Source organism: Haliotis cracherodii, unplaced genomic scaffold (genome assembly GCF_022045235.1).
Source record: "Haliotis cracherodii isolate W230 unplaced genomic scaffold, xgHalCrac1.p SCAF_19, whole genome shotgun sequence".
In the NCBI taxonomy this organism is placed as follows: domain Eukaryota; kingdom Metazoa; phylum Mollusca; class Gastropoda; order Lepetellida; family Haliotidae; genus Haliotis; species Haliotis cracherodii.
In genome coordinates, this window is record NW_027266274.1 from 8,301,597 (window position 1) to 8,328,784 (window position 27,188).

Sequence of the window (27,188 nt, forward strand, 5' to 3'; positions counted from 1 at the left end):
CTAGTCCTGACACACAGCTGCTATCTCAAGTTCGCTCACAGTCATCTTCTCAGAGTTCTTCAATATCTCAGGAACCAACATCTCAACCTGCTCAACAACCTCGCTCTGAATCAGATTTGAAACTTGCCAAAAGCAAAATGAAACCAAAATCAGAAACTTCAAAAAATTATCAAAGAGGCGGAGCCTCAAAGGGGTCAGAAAATCCGATCCAACTTTTTAATAAGTTTGGATCCCTGGAGGACATGGATGTGTCCGAAAACATCCACTTAGGGCACATAGCTTGTCGCCCTACAAGAAATTGCGGGGTAGATCCCCCATCAATCCCCAGAAGAGATAGTTTCTTTTAATAATATTGTACAGTGGAATTGTAGAGGACTAAGGACTAATTTTAATGAATTACATCTATTCGTTCAGGATTTAAAACCTTCGGCATTCTGTCTACAGGAGACTTATCTAAAGCAGACAGATACTTTTAACTTACGCCAATTTCAAGCATATCATTATTTTTCTCCTCCTGGTGATAGGGCCACTGGAGGATCTTCAATCATAGTTAAGAATGATGTTATCCACAGTCCAATTATACTCAACACAAATCTCCAAGCTGTTGCAGTGCGACTAACTTTGAACGTTGTTTTTACTCTGTGCTCACTGTATATTCCGCCTTCTTTAGCTCCGAGGCTGTCAGATCTTCAAGCTCTCTATGATGAACTACCTAAACCCTGTATAATCATGGGTGATCTAAATGGCCACAACCCCCTCTGGGGTGGTACACACACTAACACTAAAGGTAACATCCTTGATGACTTCATCTCTAATAATGATCTATGCATTTTTAATGATGAATCTAGCATCTGACGTTGTCGATTTGTCACTAACTGATTCTGACCTTCTAAATGAATTTGAATGGTCGGTACAAAATGACCTTTGTGGAAGTGACCACTTCCCAACTATGATTAAAACAATAATTCCATCTGTTCTTCCACCTTCAACCAGATGGAATTTTGAAAAGGCAAATTGGCCTTTATTTCAAACTCTATGCATAAACAAAATAACTCCTGATTGTTTCAGTAATGTTGCTGATCCTATTCAGTTGTTTTCTGACGTTGTAAATGAAATTGCAAATGAATGAATTCAAAAGTCCTCTACAAATCCGCATGTTCATAAACCATGGTTCAACACTGATTGTAAACAAGCTAGGAAAGCTAGGAAAAAGTCAGAAAAATATTTCCGCCGCCACCCAACTATCCATAATTTAAATAACTTTAAAATGTTAAATGCTAAAGCTCGTCGCACCTTTAAGCAAAATAACCCTCACTTTTGGCGGACCTTTGTTTCCAAATTAAACTCCAGAACACCAATGTCTAAAGTGTGGAATATGGTGCAAAGGATAAAGGGTAAAGGATCAACACCTAATATTCATCATATCAAGGTGGGTGACACACTATTGACCAATAAATGCGATATAGCAAACAAATTAGGAGAAACTTTAAATAAACATTCGTCCTCATCAAATTATACCCCTAAATTTCAAAAGTTTAAAGAACAAGAAGAAAGAAAGAAAATTAATTTTAAATCCGATAATGGTGAGGATTATAATGAAGTATTTTCCATTCATGAGCTAAATACTGCCTTAGGGCAAGCTCATGATACTGCTACAGGTGCTGATAATATCCACTATCAGTTACTGAAACATTTACCTGACTAGTGTTTAGAAACCCTATTGAATCTATTTGATAATATCTGGACAACGGGAAATTTCCCCTCATCGTGGCGGAATGCTGTTATAATACCAATACCAAAACCTGGCCGGGATCACACTGATCCTTCAAATTATAGGCCAATATCGCTTACTAGCTGTGTTTGTAAGACCATGGAGAGAATGGTCAATAATAGATTAATATGGTACTTAGAAACAAATAATCTAATAACAAATATTCAATGTGGTTTCAGGAAAAATAGAAGTACTATTGACCATTTAGTTAGATTAGAATCATTTGTAAAAAATGCTATCATCAATAAACAACACACCGTATCTATATTTTTCGATTTAGAAAAAGCATACGATACGACCTGGAAACATGGAATTTTTAAAGGATCTTCATGAGATGGGGTTGAGAGGCCGTTTGCCTTCTTTTATATCTCAGTTTTTAACAGATAGACATTTCCAGGTACGTGTGGGATCCACTTTGTCTGATTTTTACGATCAAGATCAAGGTGTTCCCCAAGGTAGCATCTTATCAGTAACGTTGTTTAGTATAAAGATTAATAGTTTAGCTAAGGTTTTGAATGACTCCATTGATGGGTCATTATTTGTTGACGATTTTAATATATCATGTCGAGGTAAAAATATGAACACGATTGAAAGACAGTTGCAACTTCGTCTAAATAAAATCAATAATTGGTCAGAGCAGAACGGCTTTAAATTTTCTAAATATAAAACTAATTGTATCCATTTCTGTCGAAAATATCAACCACATAAGGACCCAGAATTACATCTAGCTGGATCTCCAATAAAAGTCGTAAAAGAAGCTAATTTTTTAGGAATAATTTTTGATCATCACCTTACTTTCTTACCGCATATTAAGTATTTGAAAGCTAAATGTCTGAAGGCTAGATTTATTAAAAGTCGTTTCTAATTCCAAGTGGGGAGGAGATCAGGCGGACCGTCCTTCACTTATATAGATCCCTTGTTCGTTCTAAACTTGACTATGGCTCCATCATTTATGGTGGAGCCTGTAAAAGCAATCTCAACTTTTAGATTCCATCCACCATCAAGGTCAAAGACTCTGTCTTGGATCTTTTAGAACATCCCCTATTGACAGTTTATACATTGAAGCTGATGAACCTTCTCTTAAACAATGCCGTATAAAACTATCGTTGCAATACATAACTAAATTATATTCAAACACGTCCAATCCAGCTTACAACTGTGTTTTTAATCCTCTTTATGAGGATCTTTTCATTAAAAAGTCCTCCCTTATTCCACCACTAGGAATCAGAATTAAACCTTTCGTTTCTGCTGCAGGACTTGAGCTCAAGAATATATCTCCTTTCCGTCTGCTTTCTTCTCCTCCTTAGCAATTGGTAAAGCCACAGGTGGATCTTACCTTATCTAAACTAAAGAAATCTGACACCAACCAACTACAATATCAACAGGAATATAATCAGTTAAGTAGCGAATATAAAACTTACAAATCAATATTTACAGATGGATCCAAGGATGGAGGTGCTGTTGCCAGCGCCACCGTCATTGGATCCAGAACTATATCAATTAGATTACCTGATGACTCTTCAATAATTACTGCTGAATCAAAGGCCATTTTAACTGCTCTAGAATAGATAAATAAACAATCTAAACATAAGGAATTCGTTATTTTTTCGGACTCCTCATCAAGTCAAAAAATACTTCGTGTCAACATCCAATTATACTTAACATCATTGAGTTGCATAATAATCTTGCTACTGGCCAATACGACATCGTCTTTTGTTGGTTACCTATCCATGTCGGAATTGTTGGTAATGCAATGGCTGATGCTGCTGCAAAAGCAGCACTCAACAAATCTGTGACACCACTTCTTCTACCCTACAGTGATTATAAACCTGTTATTAGATGTTATATCAGAGAACTAATGCAGAAGAAGTAGGACACCCAAGTGGGTATAAATAAATTACATGCAATAAAAGCAACTATCGGTTATACCTACTTGGGTTGTCAGTCCAGATTTGAAGAGGTCATTTTAAGGCGATGTCGTATTGGCCATTCAAGGTACACTCATGAATATATTTTAAAAGCTGAGGATCCTCCATTTTGCATCCCTTGTGATGAAAGAATCACCGTCAAGCATGTCCTGCTTGACTGTGTTGTTTTTCCATCACAAGGGATAAGTATTTCAAAGTTTCATCGCTAAAGGATCTTTTTAATCACGTAAGTAGTCATTTAATTATGTTTTTTTTTAAAAGAAATAGAATTATTACATACATTTTGATGCTATGTTCTGTAAATAATACATATTTTAGTATTGGTAGCGGAAAACTTGTTAACTGAGATTGTTTGTGGCTTTACCCTTGATGGGGGTTGAAGTAGTGTAAAATGATTGTCCCCCTGAGAGGGTATGTCAGACCACTTGCTTCAAAGTAATGTTTTTTCACCACAATTTTAATCGTAGTATATATGTTTATTTAACCTGGCTAAATTTGTCATTAATCGCCAACAGCGGAAGGGATTATGTAAATCCGGCTGGGGTCCATGCAGGTAGCAAAAGTACTGTAAGTCCCCATGGACCCTAGCATGGTGATCTACCTTCAGCTGCTGGCGAACTATAGCACTTTTTTATATTGTTCCGTAATTCATAGTGCTATCTTTTTTATTGTTTATGCTAGTATTAAATATTAAACTGTGATATTCTAGTAATTTTACTGTCCATCGATGACAGGTTATAATTTAGTTAAAAATGTATGTATTAAAAATGTCACATTTTTCGTCACGATATGGCTGAAATATTGCCGATGTGACGTAAAGCATTAACTCACTCACTCACTCACAATGCACATGTATGGTAGGCAGCAGAGCCATTTGAATACTTGGTCTTGGTATTGTTTTGTTGGCAGAACCTTTATTTATATTTTTATTCCATCATATTTTACATTTCAATATGGAAACTTGCATAATTACAGTTTGAATATGCAATACATTTTGTAATTTCATAATATCGAGGTATATTTCTTTTTGAATTAGTAAAAAGATTGCCTTCTCTGCCTTCTGTGTAGTTTCAAAGCCATCTTAAAGTTTCGTCCATACATCAACAGCTTAGTGACAATTGCATAATACATGAGTAATTGTTTCAGATGGTTCATTACATAATAAACAAACTGGCGATTCAACTTACCCAATTTTAAATAAATAATAGTTAGTACTCAAAATATTGTGTATTACTTTAAACTGAAACCATCTTAAATAGAATTTTGTGTACATCTTTTTGCCATAAGGTTAAAGTTTGTCCACCCTGTATCGGTATACTGTTTTTCAAGAATAACTTCCCATTTACTGCAGCACTTATGTTTTATTAATTTAGGGTTTTCTAGGGCTTAATAAAATACCTTGCTTCCATTTTTATTGTTGTTTTGATGCATAATATGGCAGTACAGGTCTTTGGCAAACTTTAGCACAATGTATTATATTGTCTTCAAACTGTATTTTTGTACAAATTCATCAAAATCATATAATTTCCCTGTGTCATGAAGTAAGTCATTTTTATATGCTATACCCTTTTGATGCCATTGTGAAAAAAATAAATAGACTTACCATATGCATCAATTTTGATTTCATTATTAAACCAGACAAATTTGTTCATCATATCCTCACCAGATTGTTTAACATTATCACAGCAAATTATATTTGCGCCAGCAACATTTTTAAAAAAGAAAGCTGTCCATGTGGAATTACCATGAACCAGTCTCTTAATCCAGGTTAATGTTTGTGCGGCGATAACCATTTCCACCACTGGGACACTAGTGCCGACATATTTAGGATGTAATGACATAATTTTCCTTTTACCTTTGTCAGGTTAAGATTTCCAGAAAAAGTGAAAACATTTTGACTGAAACATTTCTGTTACAATTTTGGGTGGGCTTGGTATACTGCAAAACAGGTGATTGAATTTGGGTAATAACAAGGATTTTAGTACAACAATTCTTTCCATAGGTGTCAGGGTTCTCTTTTCCCACATTTTCATTTCCTTTTCTATTTTATGAATTTTGTTTGTACAGTTTAAATTGACCATATTTTCCAAATCAACATCAAAATCTATGCCCAATAACTTGAACTGAGTTTGTGACCAGTCAAAATTTCAATCCTCACATAACTTATATCTTGATCTTTTTTTTTAACCCTATCCATATCAACTTGGTTTTTTCAGCATTTATTTTTAATCCCGAAAACCGGGTTAAAAAGAATTAATAGAGTACTCATTGTGTTATAGAGGCTCTCTGGAGATCCATCTAAACTTAATGTGCTATCAACTACAAATTGTGCAAGCAGAGATTTAATATTACCTATCTGTGTACCTTTTACTTTGTTATTATTTCTTATCATTATTACTAAGATTTCGGCACAAAGAATAATGATATACGGTGATATCGGATCCCCCTGGAACCTTAAAAAAGACAAACATATCCATTTACCAAAACACTTGATTCAATATTTTCGAAAAAGACTTTTACCCAGTGTTGAATACTTGGTCCAAAATTAAAAAAAGTTCCACATTCCACAAAGTCAAATGCTTTTTCAAAATCAATTGATAACAATAAACCTGGTATTTGGTAAGATTCAGTATATTCCATCACATCATTAATCATTCTTGTAACCTCACCTATATATCTACCACCAACAAAACCTGTTTGATCCTCATGAATAATTAAAGGCAAAACATTTTCTATTCTGTTTGCGATTGACGCTTATAACTTATAAGATGTGTTAAGGAGGGAGATGGGGCGCCAATTCCTTAAAAATAGTTTTGGTTAATTTTCCTTTGGAATACATGTTATCAATCCTTGTTTTGGGGATACTGATAGAGATCCATTTTTATTTATTAAATAACTCAGCAATTTTCCAGCTATATGATTTTATTGCTGTGATACGTCTAGTCGTTGTACTGTCCCTCGTTGGTAGTTTTTTACATCCGTTTCAATAAATGTATTATATATAACTTTTGATAGTCACGATATGGCTGAAATATTGCCGATGTGACTTAAATATTAACTCACTCACTCACTCACTCCAGCTATATGACGGCGGTCTGTAAATAATCGAGTCAATCCAGTGATTGACATCATGCGCATCAATCCACGCAATTGGGACCAATGACATGCATCAACCAGGTCAGCGAGCCTGACCATCCGATCCCGTTAGCCGCCTTTTACAACAAGCATATTCGCTTTTTACGGCAAGCATGTTTTGCTGAAGACCTATTCTACCCTGGAATCTTCGCGGGTCGCCGGTGTCATTCTCGGACAAAATGTGCCCTCTCTAAGGTGTCCTTATCATAATACGTTAAGTGAAATTTAAGTGAGAAATATTTCAAACAAGGACTCCACCTTGGTCTTACAGTAATATGTGAGTTGTAGCAAGCATGTACTCCTGTTGCATTGAAGTATTGAAACCTCTGATATATAGATCCTATATATAACGTTCATTCATTTTTTGCCGTTATGACCGAATTGTCCATTTTATGGACAATACTATACAATGTAAATTATTGTAAGGTCTTTATTACAACAACTTTATGAAATAATACCATATTCACCATGGCTTCTGATGTAGCTGTCTTTCTATTGCATTTATATTCTTACCACAAGAAATATTGAAATCATCCACAAAAAGTGAACCATCAACGCTATTGTTCAATATTTTATTGACACTTTTAATGTTGAAGCATAGAAGTGTGACAGATAGGATGTTGCCTTAAGGGATGCCCTGATCGTGATCGAAATGGTCAGACAGGGTAGAGCCCACTCGTACTTGAAATTGTCTGTTGTTTTCAAAATTTAGTGAGTGAGTGTGTTGGGTTTAACGCCGCTTTTAAGATTATTCCAGTCATATCACGTGTGTCAGCTTAATGTGTGAGGAAAGCACCATACCCGTGCTCGTAGGTTTCAACAAAGTAGTGAACGTCTTAGACCTGCTTTCCTCCCACATCAAGCTGACACGGCGTGATATAACTGGAATTATACTATTCAAAGCAGCGTTAAACCCATCTTACTCACTCACTACTCTTGTGCACTGTTCCGTTTGGTTAGTTGGGTTTGTGTTGTGATTACTTCCGGTTAATATTTGAAGTATGTGTGTGTGAGTTGGGTTTAACGCCGCTCTCTCCCAAATAGAGATGTGTGTGGGATGAAAAGGAGCGCCGTCTGCTTCGTCTTCCACATCCTCCAGATAACGTCCGTGACTTGGCACAGGATTTGAGGAGGATATGGCAGGCCATTTCCCAGGCCTTCCATGCCCATTTGGTGGACTCCATGCGTCGCCGATGCACTGCTGTGATCATTCACAGGGTGGTCATACTCGTTATTGACTTTGTCGTTTGACCCCCTACTCCATTTTGATCTTCAGACGTCATCGTAACAGATGTTGTTCAGGTCCCGTTGACATTTTCTTATGGTCCGATCATTCAGCTGCTACAGCGTCTGCATAATTTTCAATCCAGAATATATTTTCTCCGTTCACAGTTTCTTTATGTGGCTAATATACATTTGTATAGAAAACACCATTGCCCATTCGGTAAGTCATTTCATCAATGTAAATATTCGATTTTTGAAATATTACAGATTAATCAGGGTAAGATGTGACCCAAAGGTGTTCCTTTGTTGTTTCTTTCAAGTGTTTAATCTGCAACTGTATAATGTAAAGCATAAAACTTCAACAGGTTATTTGAAATAAAATAAAAATACATTAAAATAAGTAAGTGTGTTGACAAGCATCTCATTTGGATTTGCAACAACATATCTTTCACTCATGTTCCTAACAGATCAGAGTAAAATGTGATAATCGTTTCATACAAAATAATTGTTGGATAACTTTTAGAACTCATTCCCTTGTTAAATACGAAACTAGTGTGATGAGAACTACCAATCTTTCAACCACACGGCAACATAAACTTTAGCAATAACTTGCATTTGATCCAGATAGTGATTGAGATCAAAATGGTATGTGCTCAAACCATGTGAACAATTGCTACAGAGCAAATCATCTTGTTTTCAGCACAAATATATCTATGTTCAACCTTTGTGAAATTGGAGATTGATCAATTGAACCTGAGTCCAAACTGTACTTTATTTGGAGCAAAGTGATAGTTTATTGACCTTGACAGACCATAAGCATATACGCCTTATCATCTTGAGGTAAACATTTTAGCATAAATCTCAAGTCTTTGATCTTATCTTAGCTTAAGGAAGGTGCTTCTTTGAGCACTGATAGACCTGGAAGGTGCAAACGCATATCTTGATTTCTGCTTCTTTGCCGAAGTGATCTGTGAAACTTAGGAGAACTGAATGAGGTTTTCCACGAGCATTCACTTGGCTTGTAATCACACAATGTGAACAATGGAAGTTCCTCAAATTTAAAACATCTAACACACTTTGATAATTCAGAAACATGTTCGTTTTCATCTGTATGATGATCAAAGGCTGTGATTTCAAACATCCTTTAGCATGCGGATAAAGCTCAAGAGACTATAGACCTCTCTTGGCTTTTTCAATTATGCTACGAAGGTTATCAACTTCTTGAATGCAGCTATGTCCTGGCTCCCGTTTGCTTGATGCTTTTGGATTTCAGACCTTGCAAGAAACTCCTATTGGGCTGTGCACATTATGGAATTTCGATTTTGGGGGATGCAGGAATCTTATCATGACTACAACACAAGATGCTTTATTTTAGAATGATCTTGCACAAACCTATCCAAAATTGCAATTAAGGCACTTGCTATTTCCTTCCCACACCTTCCTGCGATGCTCTGCGATACACTGAAGAGTGTGCTGCTATATTGAAGCAATTCAGTTTACGCTTATAAACGAAAGAGGACACATAAGCTCTTGAGGAAGCGATGACATTTTCAAGATCAAAACATAATGTGACTGTGTCGTCACTTACAATCGATCTCTCATTGTCTCTTTCAGTTTTTGTTTGTATGTTAGAGTCAATATGAGCCTTGTACTCATCGGAGAGTTGATTAGTTATTAGTTTCAGCCATTCTAAACAAAAATCACATCTGTCCTTTTAGGGCACATGAAAACCCAAATTATAATCAAGGTTTTGCCGGTACATATGTTCCTTTACATGTTCTTCATCCTTTGATTTACATTGCTCTAAAAATAGCCTGTACATCTTTGATACAGTAAGTCCTGATTCTAGAAACTCTTTCCTGGTTTCTGCTCTTGCAGAATGTGACAGCATTTTGGGAAAGGACTGCATGTGGTCACATACACAATCCTTAACATTCACAGGGACAAAGCGTTTTCTGTGCCGCCCAGGCATATCTGGTTTTGGAACTCCATCTGCAGGAACGTTGCTGTGGAAGTAAGATATACGTCGCTGGCTAATGTTTAGAGCTGACAGATAGAATTCTTTACAAACACGAGTCATCATCTGTGATGGAAAAGTACTTTATGCTGCACGATTTCCTTGTGTGTGCGTTTTTCATGGAGCTCACACTACTAAACCTCTGTGTAGTTTTCCAATAGAAAAAGAATTTTTCAGAATCTGTCAACTTCCAGAAACTATAAAATATCTCATCTCTTTTATCATTTGAAATATGTTTGGCACATTTGAAACGACATTTCCCCTCACAATCCTCAGTTGTACTTGCTGGCTGTGCTATCCCTTTGCTGTTTACATAGTCCTGTCCACTCTGTTTTCTTTGCTTCCGGATATTTGGTTTCCATTCTGCTTCATTTCTAATCCTCTTCCTTCCTCTTCTTTGAACTTCATTATTTGTTTTCTGTTCACTTTCAGTATCGTTCAGCTCCTCTGACTCATCTTCTGTTCCTCTGATTTCTTCACCCTGACCATCTATCTATTCGAATCAAGTTCTCCCCTCTTACATGTCGGATGATCCTGTTTGCCAGTTCCAATTTATATCATTCTGTTTTCTATCCTTGGTGTCCTGTGTTTTGTATCGCCTCCCCTCCTTAGCACTTGTGTGTTTCTTTTGCTTGCGCCATTTGCTTACTTTTATTTGTCCAATAACTTCTTCATCTGATTCATCAATGACTGCTTTCTTCAGATGATTGAACAAACAATGGGTCATCTAATTCACAGTCACTTTCACTATCTATATCTCCTACAAAAGTGTTATTTGTCTTTAATTCACTAGTTTCCTGCTCTGGAAACAAACTGATTTCAAGCTGTGCATTTTCAGAATTTACTACCTCTCCATACAATTCATTTACTGATGGCATTGTTGTAAGGATATGACAGGATTAAAAGACAATTTGTTACTTTAAACATGTTCATATTCATCATTGCAAAGAAGACTTTCTAATAATTGTAATGCCTGTGCCTTATACATTTTATCCCTTGCTTGAAACAGCAAACACAAAAATGTCCTTCTATTTCTCTGTTGAAAACTTGTGTTGTGATGCCTGTGTTGTGATGCCTTCCTCAAGACTGATACTAAGGAACAGAAGAGACTTCCAGCAATGTTCCATGAGCCTTCTGCACTGATCCAGCTAAAAGGATATTCTACAAACATCTGGAGAATAGAGACGAAGGTCTTGTGCAATATCTGTCACCCCGGTAGATAAAAGATTGTTGAAAGATACATACAGTTGATCCAAACTACCACGTTGTCTAATAACAGCAAATTCATCTTCAGTCAGGCTGATGCAATTTGATACATCTAAAAGCTGCAAGCATTTTAGGTCTTTCAAGAACTTGACAGATGAAATTTTCGATCCTGCTGGAAACAACCTTGTGGGATTTGTTGCCTTTGGTAGTGATTGTAGGAGTGAGGAACCTAGGGCTGATGACTGATTTGAAATTGTCGAATATCCAAAATCTAATGTCTTAAATTTGGGTGAGTGAAGCAACACAGTCTGAAACTGCTCACTTGTAAAGTTTAAGTGGTTCCCAAATTCAAAATATGCTTGTATTTGCAGTGATATAATGAAGCTCTCATCAGACCCTGTTATAGTTGACTGTGGTAGTTCTTCCAAAGGAATGAACTTAAAATTTTCTATTAAAACTGTTGTTAGATCAATCAGGTTCATTTCTTAATATCTGTCAATGCAAGAAGGAATTAAAGACAATGTTGGACACTTTGTCACAGACCTGTGAAGATCCGGGGTAGAATAGGTCTTCAGCAACACATACTTGCCGTAAAAGGTGACCATGCCTGTCATAAAAGGCGACTAACGGGATCGAGTGGTCAGGCTCGCTGACTTTGTTGATGCATGTCACCGATCCCAATTGCATGAATTGATGCTCAGGATATTAATCACTGGATTGTCTGGTCCAGACTCGATTATTTACAGACCGCTGTCATATAGCTTGAATATTGCTGAGTGTGGCGTTAAACAACATATCAACCAACCAACCACTTTATCACATTCGTTTTGTTTTATAATGTGCTGTGTTCTTCATATACCATTATCTCAATGATACATTCATATCAAATTATCAGGATACTTTTATTTTAGTATTTTAGTGTTCTATCTTTGAAATAAAACCCAAATCTGATTTTAGTCTAAGAAGTAGTCAATATGATGTTTACCTGATTTTGACGATATACACTTTCATAAAAAAACTAAAAAAAACTTGATAATATATGATTAAAGTTGATAAAGATGACCCCATACGCTCTGTCATGACATCAAAGGAAAAACTGATCACGTGGTATATAATAAGACATGTGATTGGTCAGGAAACACAGAACACTTAAAGACTAAATTGAAATGTCATTTTCTTTATAGAACAAAATAATTCTGTAAATTGTGGCTTTACTAAAGCTCAAATGAGAATATGTTTTTTGCACGGCCGGAAAGATCAGAACCTGCGCATTCCAACGGTACCAATAACTCAGTTAAAGAACAGTATAATTTTGATGCAGCAATATCAAACAGCGTTTCCAAACGTGAATCGGGCGAGTTTCCAAGAGATGATAATGATATCAATGTCGGCTCCTGCTGCAGTGTCATGAGCTTGCCCTTGGGCAGTATGCAATTCATGTGGTGAAAATGTTTCACTGTATAGTCCTCATCATTATCAGAACTAAGATTGATTTGTTTCTTTTCCTCCTGTTTTTGAAACCTCAAAAATTAAGGATTATACTTTGATGATGAGGAATAGTTTGTCAAAGTTTCACCAAGCATGTTGGCAATTGTATATGTAGTGGTTTATAGTGCATAACCATCTTTGAGATGGTGAACTTTGTCCTTAATCTTTTGAATCATGTTCAACACCTTGTCATAGGTGTGCGAGAAATGATTTTAGATGCATAGTTATTCCACTCTCGATTTTAACATTATTCAGCTTGTGGAAGGTAGGATGTTGACGGAAATATTTCTTCCTATTTTTTCCTAGCTTGTTTACAATCGTTATTAAAAATGGTTTACATTTTTGAGGATTTGCAGAGGACTTACGAAAGCTTTCGTCTCCAATAGCATTTACTTGATCCGAAAAAAGGTGGATTGGATCAGGAACATTCCTGAAATTAACAGGTTTTAGTTTTTTAACACAAAGTGTTTGAATTAACGTCCAATTGGCCTTTGTAAAGTTCGATCTTGTTGAAGGTGGTTCGTTAGAGGGATTGATAGTTGTAAGTATTGTTCCACAAAGGACATCATGGACCGACCATTCGAATTCGTTTAAAATGATTTATCAAGGGCAGATTATGTGCCAGTGGCAGGATGCAGTTAAGTATGATAACCTTAAAATCTTTGAGGACTTTTCCCTTAGTATTTATATCGGTACTTCCACAAAGGGGGTTATGACCGTTTAAATCGCCCCTTATGAGACGAGGCTTAGGGAGCTCATCAAAGTCTGAAGATCAGATTGGCAGATCGTTAAAGGTGAAATGAATGTGATGTAAACAAAGTTTGAAGATTAAGAGTGACGTGGAACCGGGGTATGGATTATGCCCGGCTTCACCAGGATAGAAGAACCTCCTGTAGCTTTATCACCAGGAGTGGGAAAATGAGTGGTAAGAACTGTCCTGACGGATGGTAAGAACTGTCCTGACGGATGGTAAGAACTGTCCTGATCAAAATGATCTGTGTTTTTTTTTCTGTATGTTTCATGGAGACAGTAATCTGACGGTTTAAAATCTTGGATTAAAAGTTTTATTTCATTGCAGTTCCAAGGTATTGTGTCTTGTGGATTCATGGTGATGGTGCTTCCACAGGAGAAATGTCACGTTAATGTGAGGACGACTGTGGTACTCCTATTTGTTTCATGTCGAGTTACCTCCCTGTCCAGAGGACCAAAGGAGTTTTGGAGGCCTAGGGACCTAAAGCAGAGGTGGCCGTTGGTGTTGGTGTTTGGAGTTTGTATTGTTGTTTTTGTTTTTTAAAAAAAGTCTTTATTTCTTTGTAAGGTGAACAATTTATAGCTCTGCTTCAGATACTGGTTTTCGAGTATGAGATTCGACATTTTTGACAGTTTATTGTTTTGGGGATGTCACAGACGAAAGCATAACAACTAGTTTTTGATGCAGTTGGAAGTGATTGGACAGACTTGACCCATGTCAGTGTGGCAGTCGATGGTTGGTTGGTTGGTTGGTTTGTTGTTTATGCTGCACTCAACAATATTCCACTATATGACTGCGTCCTGTAAATAATCGAGTCTGTACCAGACAATCCACTGATGGACATCATGTGCATCGATCCACACAATTGGGATCAATGACATCAACCAAGTCAGCGAGCCTGACCGCCCAGTCGCCTCTTACGACAAGCATAGTCACCTCTTACGACAAGAATAGTTGCCTTTTTTGGCAAGCATGGGTTACTGAAGACCTATTCTACCCCAGATCTTCACGGGTGGGCAATCGATAGAGGCAGTGGTTACTGAAGGACGAGAGACAGGAGCATAGTAATAGATAGTAGAAGTGGGTGCAGTAGGATCTATAACCCTCTTCATGACAGGAGATATTCTGTTTAAGTTTGATCTTCATGATTTGTGATTCGTGTTTCCACACAGGGCAGGATTTAAATGAGGCAAAAATGGTTCCCGCCACACTTCACATCCTTCCTGCAGTCAGCGGCAACACAAAGCAGAGGAATGACAGGACTTGGATCGTTGTCCAAACGCTTGGCAGGCGGAGCACCAATGCTATAATAACCACCTTTTATCGATTGTGGAATCCTTTGAACGGGCAAAGGTAAGAGATAGGCGCTACCTCCTTGCCAGAAAACCGCTTCTCATATGTGACTGACTGTTGGTCAAGTTCTTTGACAATTTATTGTTCATGTGGGACAGGCAGCGTGCAACAGACGATGCACTTACATATGTTTGCACATTCTACAAGGCGAGGGCCGGATCAAACTCTGGTGACATTTAATACCTCAACGTCTGGGAAACTTGTCATCAACACTGCCTGAGGATGCGTTTTGGATATCGACAAAAAGATTTGTGATTCGGCCTACCCGACCTTGTAGGATACATGTGTCAATAAAAAAATATGTTAATTGTGGACAGTTATGAATTTCTGTGATTGATGATTGGCGTTGGGTCCCTTGTAGATAATAGCTCAACTACCAATAGGCACTCGTGAAGAGCAACCTCCTCGTGGTGAGTGCTGGGTAAGGCTAATAGCTCTTCCCCCGTGTGGAACCGGGGCAGAATATTTCCACAGCCTCCCATTGCTGGTCGTATGAGGCGACTAAAATGGGCAACCTGTTTGCCGTGGGTTGCGTCCCTGTTTCGGCGGAGGACGGGAGTCTGGTAGTTGAGGGCACTGGTTCCCGGAACTGTGTTCCTTTGCCCAACACACTACTTCGACCCTTACTTCGCCTAGACGGGTGGTAAGATGGGCCCGGTCTTATCAATCGGCTGGTCATGCCAGGCCCTGTGCATAATATTGTATCTGCACACCTGTGTTGTATTTTACTGTATATTTTGGACTTGGTCATGTTAAACTTGTATGTACTCACAATTTGTGATGGAATTAATTGCTTAGAGTCTTATGCCAGAAGGCGGTGGCTCATGGGCCAATCTGGTGATGTTGACCTCCGAATAATGTATATGTCTCCAATTTCTTGTCAAGGGCAGAACCAGTCTGACATTGAATTGGTAGATAAATATAGCTATTCGTGTCTTCTTTGCTGGAGTATAACAACCCTGTATCCCTGGTGTTTGCATTCTGGATATCCGGTGCAATGCACCCTTGTTGACACTCCATGGTGGGTGGGGAGCAGGGTTGCTGAATACTTTTATTTCACCATGGCTTATAATCATCCTGGTTCAAAGCGTAGACATATAGAATTACGCTCATCTGATGAGACAGTTGCAAATATTGATTCTTGGGCTCGTTTCCTTGTGATCGAGGCTAAAGATCATGAACCCATCAAACTGAACCCCTTTGCCATTTCTAAAGCCATTCAACGATATTGTGGAGATTGATAAAAACGTGACACTACTTCGTTCTGGCTCCCTTCTTGTCGAATGTGTAAGGAAACAACAATCAATCAATCTGTTATCAATCAGTCAATTTGCCAATATTGAGGTTGTTGTTTCTGAACACAGGACACTCAACTCCTGCCGAGGCATTGTCCGTGACAGGACTCGTTCTTTGTCGGACATGTCTGAACAAGAAATTGCTGAAGAGCTTCAAACTCAAGGAGTATCTGCTGTAAAACGTTTGATGAGGATCCTCCATTTTGTATCCCTTGTGATGAAAGAATCACGGTCAAGCATGTCCTGCTTGACTGTATTGATTTTTCCATCACAAGGGATAAATATTTCAAAGTGTTATCTATAAAGGATCTTTTTAATCAAGTACATGCTCATTTAATCCTCGTTTTTTTAAAGAAAATAGAATTAATTAATACATTTTGATGTACAAAGATATATATTTTATATATTGGTAGAATATGATAATTAACAGATATTGTTAGTGGCTATATCCTCGAAGGGGGTTAAAGTAGCGTAAAATTATTGTCCCCCTGAGAGTATATGTAAGCCCACATAAATCAAAGTAATTTTATATCTGCCAGTGTTTTAATCATAGCATATTTGTTGGTTTTAAATCTCCGGCTAAACCCTGTCAACGGTCGCCAGTGACTAAAGGGATGGTGTAAATCCTGCTGGGGTCCATGCAGGTAGCAAAGGTACTGTAAGTCCCCATGGTCCTCGGGGTCCTCAGTATGGTGTCTTTACTTTAGTTGCTGGTGATATATAGGCCAATTTTATCTATTGTAATGTTATGAATTGTCTTATTTAATGGTTCTGTACTAGTTTTAAACATATATCTGTGATAATCTAGTTGTTTACTGTCCTTTGTTGACAGAATTTTATACAGTTTACATATATGTCATTAAAGTCACATTATTATCGTCACGATATGGCTGCAATATTGCCGATGTGACGTTAAATATTAACTCACTCACTCACTCAACTACCAATATATGTTTTATAAACTGCTTGGTTATGCAAAACAAAAGTGACCTACTCAAGGTTTTCTTCACGCGTCTTAATTCGACTCCATGTCGGTCCTCACAGGCTCTTATGAACAAGCTTCTTTTTTCATGTGCAAAGAGACCATCGTTTCTGAACGTATCAGTGCCCTTTTGTATTTCAACGTTAAAGAATTTGACTCGACAATTTCTTTTTGGGACCTTGATCTATGAAACAGGACACATAGCCTTTGACATTCAATTCTTCTTCAGATTCTGGCATAATGTTGACACATTTAGCCGAGGACACCATTTTGTAGAAAAAATAGCCTACCGTTTAATTTATATCGTTTTTGTTTCGCACGAAAATTAAGAATTACCTTCCTGAGTATGTGTTTGATTTGTTACTAACGAAAATAGCTGCATGTGTGTGAACATTTATAAAGTGACAAGATAGACACAATTTTATGGATAACAACTTCTTTAATACTGTAAAAAGCGACGTTTCGGTATAGATCCTTATACCGTTGTCAAGCAAGACTGAATGAGGGACATAGTGCAGAATATATATAGCAAGTGGAGGATTAACAGTAGAGGATTAGCAGTAACAACAAGGGCATACATGGGTGGGATAACATAGGTAGGTGCGACAACAAAGGATGATGCTATCACAACACGATGGACAGAAAACACATAGCTAGAAGCCAATGGGGCATGAAGCCAATAAACAGGTGATTATTGTTTGATGAGTTCATAGTAGGCGGATGGGATGAAATAGCCTTGATCTCTGTTGATTGATGGTTTGTGGCGGCGAATGTGGACTGCTTCTGTTAGTTTTCTTTTGGTGAAATCATGGAGGTTGTTGGCGAGGATTTGGACGTTGTCCCAGTTGATGATGTGATTGGGACAGTTGATGATATGGTCCGAGTTGGCTGATTTGCTGTCGGATTTGATGGTGGAGGTTTTATGCTCTTTGATTCTAGTGTTGACTGGGCGGGATGTTTCACCTACGTAAGATTGCCCGCAGTTGCAGTCAATTTTGTAGACTACACCTTTAGTCTCTTGGGGTTTAGATGTGTTCCTGCCGTTGGCTCTTAGCAGGGCGTTGAGGGAGTTGGAGCTGGTGAAGTGGGTGTCGATGTTGGCTTGCTGTTTGAGGAGGCGGCTGATGATGTGGGAGGCTTTTCCTATGAACGGGAGGGCGATGCGGAAGGGCGCTGTTTCGGGTTTCGACCCCCTTCTTTCCGAGGCAAGGGAGTTAACTGACTATAAAAATCCCGTTTCCAAACTTGCCGAAACAGACTGGAATAATGGGATTTTGGCTTGACTAATTTTGCTGGAATAATGGGATTTTGGCAGGACTAATCCAAATTGCGGAACGAAATCGACATCTGGTTAAAAAAGAACACGTGGACTGCCGTTCAGATTTTGGTCGATTGCAGGATTTAAAGAGCATGTGTACCGTTAACTGGGCGTCGACAGATATTTTCCTAATCTTTTTACGTTTTTAATAAAGTTGCCATTGCGATCTGATGCATTTCGTGAGGTAGGACCCGTTAGTATCAGTTTAAAATAAAGGAATAAAAGGATTAAATAAAATTAATGTTCACAATACACATATATTAAGCTGACATAACCAAAACATTATCTATTAGTTTTAGAACCAGAATGAAGAATTCAGGGATAATACGGATGACGCAAAGACACAAAATTTTCAAATTTATACCAAAACATAAACTTATATTACTTTAAATAACCACAGTTTGAAACAAAACGCGAATACTGGTAAATATGACCACTCGCTATCACCAGTCACGCCTCATTTAGCAATATTCCAGCAATATCAAGGCGTCAGACTCCAGAAATGGGCTTCACGCAAGTTATCCTTGTGGAGAATTGAACCCGGCCTTCCGCGTGATGAGCGAACGCTTAAACCACTTGGCTACCCCGTCGCACCTTTCCACCTTATAGGTTTTATAACACATGCAGTTATGGTCGTTAATTAATAATCGCGATATTTCGTGATTCTGTATCAAGTGGCGATGACTTTACCAGTTGTTTATTATATCGGTATATTGGTCTGTCTTTGTGAGGGAGGGACGGTTTTAACAAGATTCATCCGCATGTTTCTGCAAATGACAAAAAATCCCCATTCAGCTTGTCCCGGAATGGCACGAGTTGTCCACAAATAATACGGACATGTGTTAAGGGAGTTAACTCTAATTGGTCATATTTGACCGCAATTGTCAACAGGTGAGGACTCATTTTTGGTTCAAGATGGAAAGATTGTCAAACTGCCCAATAGTTAAGGTATCATAAGGACTAGTAGAATATTGAGGGTTTTGCTACATGCTTTCCTTGTAAGGACGAGTGGATTTTAGTTTCAATCTCTGAATAGTGAATACCATACACATTGGACACTGTGTAATGCGACACTGCTCGAGCCCAGGGAAAATGTTGGATTAGACAGAGTTCCATAGCTGAATGCACCCGCAGTCTATGAAACATGTCAGTTTGATGATATGCTACTTGCTGCCCAAGAGATGTTGTTATAATATTTGAACTGACATGATTCAAGATTAACCCTTGTGTACGTTGCACTAATCATAAAAAGTTAGTTGGTTCTTTGTAGATTAATCCCTCGTAAGTGTTTGCTGATGGTTGTTTACTTAATACTATGTATAAATCTTAAAGTAAACGTCGTCGGTAAAGTGACAGGACGTCTGAAGCTTACTTGTCTCTGGTCAACTTATTCCGATAACATCGGTGTCGGCTTATCTCGTGACCGTGGGTTGCGCCCCTGTGTCGGTGGAGGACGGGAGTCTGGTGGTTGAGGGGACTGGTTCGAGGAGAAGCGTTCCTTTGCCCAATACACCATTTTGACACTTACCTCGCCTAGACGGGAGTCCAATGCCCAGAAGGCGGTGGCTCATGGGCCAATGTGGTGGATTAATTCATTCAACAGCTGGTCTCAATTTTTAGTGGTTACTGCTGCTGATGATACACCATTGCAGACTAACCAATTTCCCCTTTTCAAAGGCGACTTTTGCAGGAGATGTGCAGGATGAAAAAAACAAATTCGTTCGAGATTTCTACTGATTGACGGGGGCACGGGTGGCCCAGTCGTCTGAGGCGCCGCGATTCGATGTGCAGAGTTGCGTCCCTTGGGCACGTCACAAACCTATGATTGTGGGTTCGAATCCCGTCCGCCTCGATTATGTTTCTAGGTTTGTGAGCACCATACCCGTGCTCGTGGGTTTCACCGAAGTGGTAAACATCCAAGACATGCATCATTTCGGGCTTTCCTCCCACATTAAGCTGACACGCCGCGATATAACTTCAATAGTGTTAAAAGCGGTGTTAAACACAACTCACTCACTCTCTCATTCACCAGATTCACTCGGGACTTTCTGGATAGGTATGGATGAGTCTTGGAGCGTCTGAAAGAATGTCATGAAAACGTCAACACAAGGCATGATGATAGATTTAGGCCTGGGTCTATAATGGAACGGGGCTGGATCACTATGACTGCAAGGACGACACGGCATATTGTTCATCGAAAGGTCACTGCACAGCATCACCGAGACAGGCACGTACGGTTATGTCATCTGTCATTTCCACGCAATGAAGGTCCACGTTTTGTCTTTCAAGACGATACCACTCAGGTCCCCGTGTACTATCGTAACTGACTACCTCTAGTCGTCGCGACCTTTTCCCCACAGCGCATGTCTAGGACATGATCGGGACACGTGTACGCCTGCATCAAAGCTACTAACTGTGGCGGCATGACCGCCAAGTCATCTCAAACGTTTATCTCTTGCATACAAACCCCTGTCTGTCTTGGTTGCTTGAACCCTTAGAATACATCGCCAACATGTTCTGTTGATTGTCATACCACACCTCGTTCTTTCGTTTTCTTATCCACCCATTACCATCTCGCGATACCTCTTTGTATTTCCGTAATTAACTGTAATCATCCGTATATGTCCTACTTTTATTTTAATAGTTTATAAAATGAAATGATCATGTCAATACACTTTCCGTTCAGCCCAAATAATGCATTGTACTTGATGTTGTCATTGTCAAAGCAAATAATGATTATTCTTGCTGAACGACGTTGAACCACACTGCATTCAAATTCGGAGCATGTCAATTATGTGTAATTATTTAACTTTACTTCTTTCACAGATATGGTCAATAATAGCTGTACTTTGCGATTTCCATCAGCTGCGAGACTTGTGACAGTAGTTCTGTTATTGATAAATTACCTTTCCCCCTAGCTATCATGGTTGCATTTAAATCCCTGCTTATTAGTGATTGTTATATCTTCCATGCCATGTGACAACACATATTTCACTATGTCCTCATTTCCTGCTCGACAGGCCAAATGAAGGACGTTGTCACCGTCAGTATTTACTACTGACAAATCAGCTCCTCTCTCTGTCAGTAAATGAAACACTTCTCGTGTCTCCAATGTTGCTGCAAGCATAACTGATGTCATCTCATTATTCCCTTTACTGTTTATATCCACAATGTTTTGTGTGAGGACATATTTCACTATCTCCACATTTCCTCTACGACAAGCTAAATGAAGGATGTTGTCACCATCAGCATCTACTACTGATGTATCAGCTCCTTTTTCCACAAGAGATACAAATACTGCTCTATTACCCAAAAACGCTGACACTAACACCGGCGTCATTCCGTCAACACCTTTACTATTGATATCCACCATGTTTTGTGTGAGGAGATATTTCACTATCTCCACATTTTCACCTCGACAGGCTATATGAAGGATGTTGTCACCATCAGCATCTGCTCCTGATGTATCAGCTCCTTTTTCCACAAGATATTCAAATACTGCTCTATAACCCCAATACGCTGCCACTAACACCGGCGTCATTCCGTCAACACCTTTACTATTGATGTCCACCATGTTTTGTGTGAGGACATATTTCACTATCTCCACATTTTCACCTCGACAGGCTATATGAAGGATGTTGTTACCATCAGCATCTACTACTGATGTATCAGCTCCTTTTTCAACAAGATATTCAAATACTGCTCTATAACCCCAATACGCTGCCACTAACACCGGCGTCATTCCGTCAACACCTTTACTATTGATGTCCACCATGTTTTGTGTGAGGACATATTTCACTATCTCCACATTTTCACCTCGACAGGCTATATGAAGGATGTTGTTACCATCAGAATCTACTCGTGATGTATCAGCTCCTTTTTCCAAAAGATATTCAAATACTGCTCTGTAACCCCAATACACTGCCATTAACACCGGCGTCATTCCGTCAACACCTTTACTATTGATGTCCACCATGTTTTGTGTGAGGAGATATTTCACCATCTCCATTTTGTCTCCACGACAAGCTAAATGAAGGATGTTGTTACCATCAGAATCTACTACTGATGTATCAGCTCCTTTTTCAACAAGATATTCAAATACTGCTCTTTTACCCAAAAACGCTGCCACTAACACCGGCGTCATTCCGTCAACACCTTTACTATTGATGTCCACCATGTTTTGTGTGTGGAGATATTTCACCATCTCCACATTGTCTCCACGACAAGCTAAATGAAGGATGTTGTTACCAGTATCATCTACTCGTGATGTATCAGCTCCTATTTCCACAAGATATACAAATACTGCTCTATAACCCAAAAACGCTGCCACTAACACCGGCGTCAATCCGTCAACACCTTTACTATTGATGTCCACCATGTTTTGTGTGAGGACATATTTCACTATCTCCACATTTTCACCTCGACAGGCTAAATGAAGGATGTTGTCACCACCAGCATCTACTCCTGATGTATCAGCTCCTTTTTTCACAAGATATTCAAATACTGCTCTTTTACCCAAAAACGCTGCCACTAACACCGGCGTCATTCCGTCAACACCTTTACTATTGATGTCCACCATGTTTTGTGTGAGGACATATTTCACTATCTCCACATTTTCACCTCGACAGGCTAAATGAAGGATGTTGTCACCACCAGCATCTACTCCTGATGTATCAGCTCCTTTTTTCACAAGATATTCAAATACTGCTCTTTTACCCAAAAACGCTGCCACTAACACCGGCGTCATTCCGTCAACACCTTTACTATTGATGTCCACCATGTTTTGTGTGAGGACATATTTCACTATCTCCACATTTTCACCTCGACAAGCTAAATGAAGGATGTTGTCACCACCAGCATCTACTCCTGATGTATCAGCTCCTTTTTCCACAAGATATTCAAATACTGTTTGAAAGCCGCAAAACGCTGCCAGAAACAACGGCGTCATTCCTTTATCCTGTTTACCGTTTATATCCACAATGCTTAGTTTGTGTACATATTTCACCATCTCCACATTACCTCCATGACAAGCTGAATGAAGGACATTTTCCTCCTCATCATCTACAATAGTCACATCAGCTCCTTTCGTCACAAGTAATTTAAACATTTCAATATTCCCAAAAAATGCAACACGCAGCAATGGTGTGACCCCATCCCACAATTCAATGTTGATGTCAACATTCGTTAGGTTGAGGACACGCTCCATTATCTCAACATCTCCACCTTCACAGGCATAGTTAAGAAGTTCCTTACTGTCATGTGTTTTGGCCTCATAAGCTCCTCTTTCTATCAGTAACTGAAACAATTGTTTCTTCCCCAACTTTGCTGTCAGTAACAATGGTGTCATCCCGTCATCCATTTCACTGTTTATGTCCACAAGGTTTCGTTTGAGGATATAATTCAGTATTTCTATATTTCCTCTTCGACAGGAAAAATGAAGGATATTTCCACCGTCCTCATCCAGGTTTGATATATTAGCCCCTTTTTTCATAAGAAAAGAAAACACTTCCATATTTCCAAACTGTACAGCAAACATCAACGGTGTATTTTCGTTCTCTCCTCTACTTTCAATGTCAATGATTTTCTGTGAGAGGATATGCTTCACTATCTCCACGTTTCCCTCTTTACATGCCAAATGTAAGATAGTGTTATCATCCTCATCAAACAGAGACAGATCTGAACCTTTCTTCACAAGTAATTCAATTATCTCTCTATGTCCTTTCTCTGTCGCTATCATTATTGGTGTCATGCCATTTTCTCCTCTTGTATTGATGTTGGCAATATCTTGAGACAATATGTATTTGACTTGCTGCAGATCTCCAGTTGTGCAGGCATCGAAGAGAATAGTGTTAACAATGGTCTGGTTTTGTGCTGGATAATATTCATCTGAAATAAGATATGCAGAAATGACACACTTTTCAGTTTTGACTTTTGACATGTTTCTAATTATGTTTTAGCGATAAATGTTTGTTAGTACCTTTAACACAGGCAGTCTTTCCAGCACGAGTCTCTAGGCATCTCATTCCTCCGCAAGAGTCGAATGCACAGACACCAGTTCGGACCTGCAGACAAACGTGAGGGGTCATTATTGGCCCTCGTAATTTCGACTGTCAAATGTCGTAAAGTCAGTTTGTTTGTTGTTCAACACCGCACTCAGCAATATTCCAGCAACATGAAGGCTGTCTGTAAATAATAGATTCTGGACCAGACAACCTAGCCATTGACATCATGAGCATCTATGCACGCAAATGGGATACGATGACATGCATCAAGCACGTCAGCGAGCCTGACCACCCAATCCGTTAGTCCCCACTTACGACAAGCATAGTCGCCTTTTACGGCAAGTATGGGTTACTGATCGAAGACCAATTCTAACCCGGATCTTCAGATGGACAAATTGAAGCCAAGAGTTAAACTAATAAAGGACAAAGGAGACAGTGGGTTAACTGGAATTCAGCATTGGACAAATTAAGACAGCTTGATCAATTAGCCCAGGAAAGGGTCATTAATTTAACAGAATCAATCAGTGCAAATTAATCCCCTTCCTCCTTTGTTGATTGCTTATCGCTAACGGAACAACTTGCACTCAGCTGTAAAGATGACGCTCATGAATAGATAACGGCCCTGGGCTCAATTGCACAGAACAATTCCAGCGCTACAGTTATTGTAAATCCTTAAGATCACGATCTCAGGCTTCGACTACAATCGCCATCCACTTCCACAAAGCGAATGTGGGCTAAGATCATTGTAAGCTACAATCGAAACTATTGGTCCGGACCAATCTTAAGTAGAAAAGATCATTGTTGTCAATGAATAAACTTGGCGTTCAAGACAGGGCTTGTTTCATATATATAGTCTGCTTTACATTCAAACATTGCCTTTTTATTGCGATATTGAACCACATAACTATCGAGAAGATAGCGAAGAGCACTAATCCCAATTGACTCAATACTGAAAGAAATGTGAAACAACATACCTTTTCGCTAAACATGGGAAGGATAATAACCTACGTTTTCTACAAGCGATTAGTAACGTCCGTCACCTTTTGGATAATGCAAGGGCAGCTAATCTTAGTTTATACTCCAGATGGGAGTGGCTTCCCTTTACTGAGTAGAACCTACCTTGCCCAGTGTATTAATGTTGCAGAATAGCTGAGCTCCCCTGTTTTTCTTTTGGTGCACATTCGTGTCAGTTATTGTTTTCTTTAGTTTATCATTAAATTAGTCTATAAATAAATACAAGTTGAAGTGCAAATTCATACAATCGAGTGGGGCAAAATATGAATTTATATGAATATACTGCAAGTATTAATCAAACAAGCAAATACAAATGATGAGACATTTGAACTTCATGTAAAATGCCCCATAAATAGCAATATTAAAGTGCAAACTTTTTAACAAATAATTATCAATATAATTAATACCCAGTGGATATACACGTACATTAATCACGTGAAGATTCCGGGAGAAGAATAGGTCTTCAGCAACCCATGCTTGTCGTAAAAGGCGACTATGCTTGTTGTAAAAGGCCACTAACGGGATCGGGTGGCCACGCTCGCTGACTTGGTTGATGCATGTCATCGATCCAAATTGCTCTGATCGATGCTCATATCAATAACTTGATTGTCTGGTCCAGACTCGATAATTTACCGACCGCCATCATAAAGCTGGAACATTGCTGAGTACGGCGTTATACAACAAACCAACCAACCAAATGCGTGGATCCCAATTGCGTGGATCGATCCTCAGGATATTAATCACTGGATGTCTGGTCACGACACGATTATTTACAGACCGCCCTCATATAGGTGGAACATTGCTGAGTGCGGCGTTATACAACAAACCAAACAACCAAATGCGTGGATCCAAATTGCGTGGATCGATCCGCATGATATTAATCACTGGATGTCTGGTCCAGACTCGATCATTTACAGACCGCCCTCACATACATGTAGCTGGAATATTGATGCGTGCGGCGTTAAACAACAAACCACCCAACGAACATGCTGATGGTTTTGTGGTCATAAATGAATGCCAAGAATGTAATCGTTTAGTGTTGACAATTAAGTTACCATATCAAGTGTTCAGCTATGAATGAATGTTATCACATGTTTCCATCAAACACTTGCATATTATACATTAATGTAACCATATTGATAAAACATTATCTCCAATTGAATGTTTTTCTTCATATATAATTTAAATTCCTGCACGAGATTTATTCAGATCTTTGTATTTCAGGGAAGTGGATAAAGACAAAACCAAAGAAAGAAGATTCTGGCAATCAATAATTCAAAAAGTGTATAGGTTTTCAGTTATCTAAAAATATTAAATGTCCACATAACTGTGTCGTGACGTTCTTTGTTGAATATCACGTCCGTCACATGATTGTTTGTTTGCTACATGACGGCGGTCTGTAAATAATCGAGTCTGGACCAGACAATCCAGTGATCAATATCAGGAGCAGAAGAACCGCCCCCTGGTCTACTGGTAGAGAGTCCGCCTGGAGAGCGGAAGGTCCGAGGTACTTGTTGTTACCCTGTCTGGCGCTCGGCATTAAGGGGCTAAAACAGGGAATGGTTGGCTCGGGAGTCAGTGCACTGTGTCTGAGTGGGGTATTCATGTTAAACTGCGGCATGGTATCTCAGGGGGCTAGCACCTTAAATCTGCATCAGACCGGAATAGTTCAAGCAGACACACACACGTGCATGCACCTCGCTA

General features: G+C 38.9%; 1 protein-coding gene across 1 annotated transcript; it reads right to left on the bottom strand.

Annotated features, from left to right (window-relative positions):
- Positions 1-24,554, bottom strand: LOC139466914 (ankyrin-3-like). The gene is made up of 5 exons (XM_071248639.1): positions 24,446-24,554; positions 21,792-24,354; positions 20,486-20,546; positions 18,118-18,372; positions 1-105 (listed from the first exon to the last, which is right to left on the bottom strand). The coding sequence occupies exons 1-5, from the start codon at positions 24,552-24,554 to the stop codon at positions 1-3; spliced, it is 3,093 nt and encodes a 1,030-aa protein (XP_071104740.1).
- Positions 24,555-27,188: the final 2,634 nt, after the last annotated feature.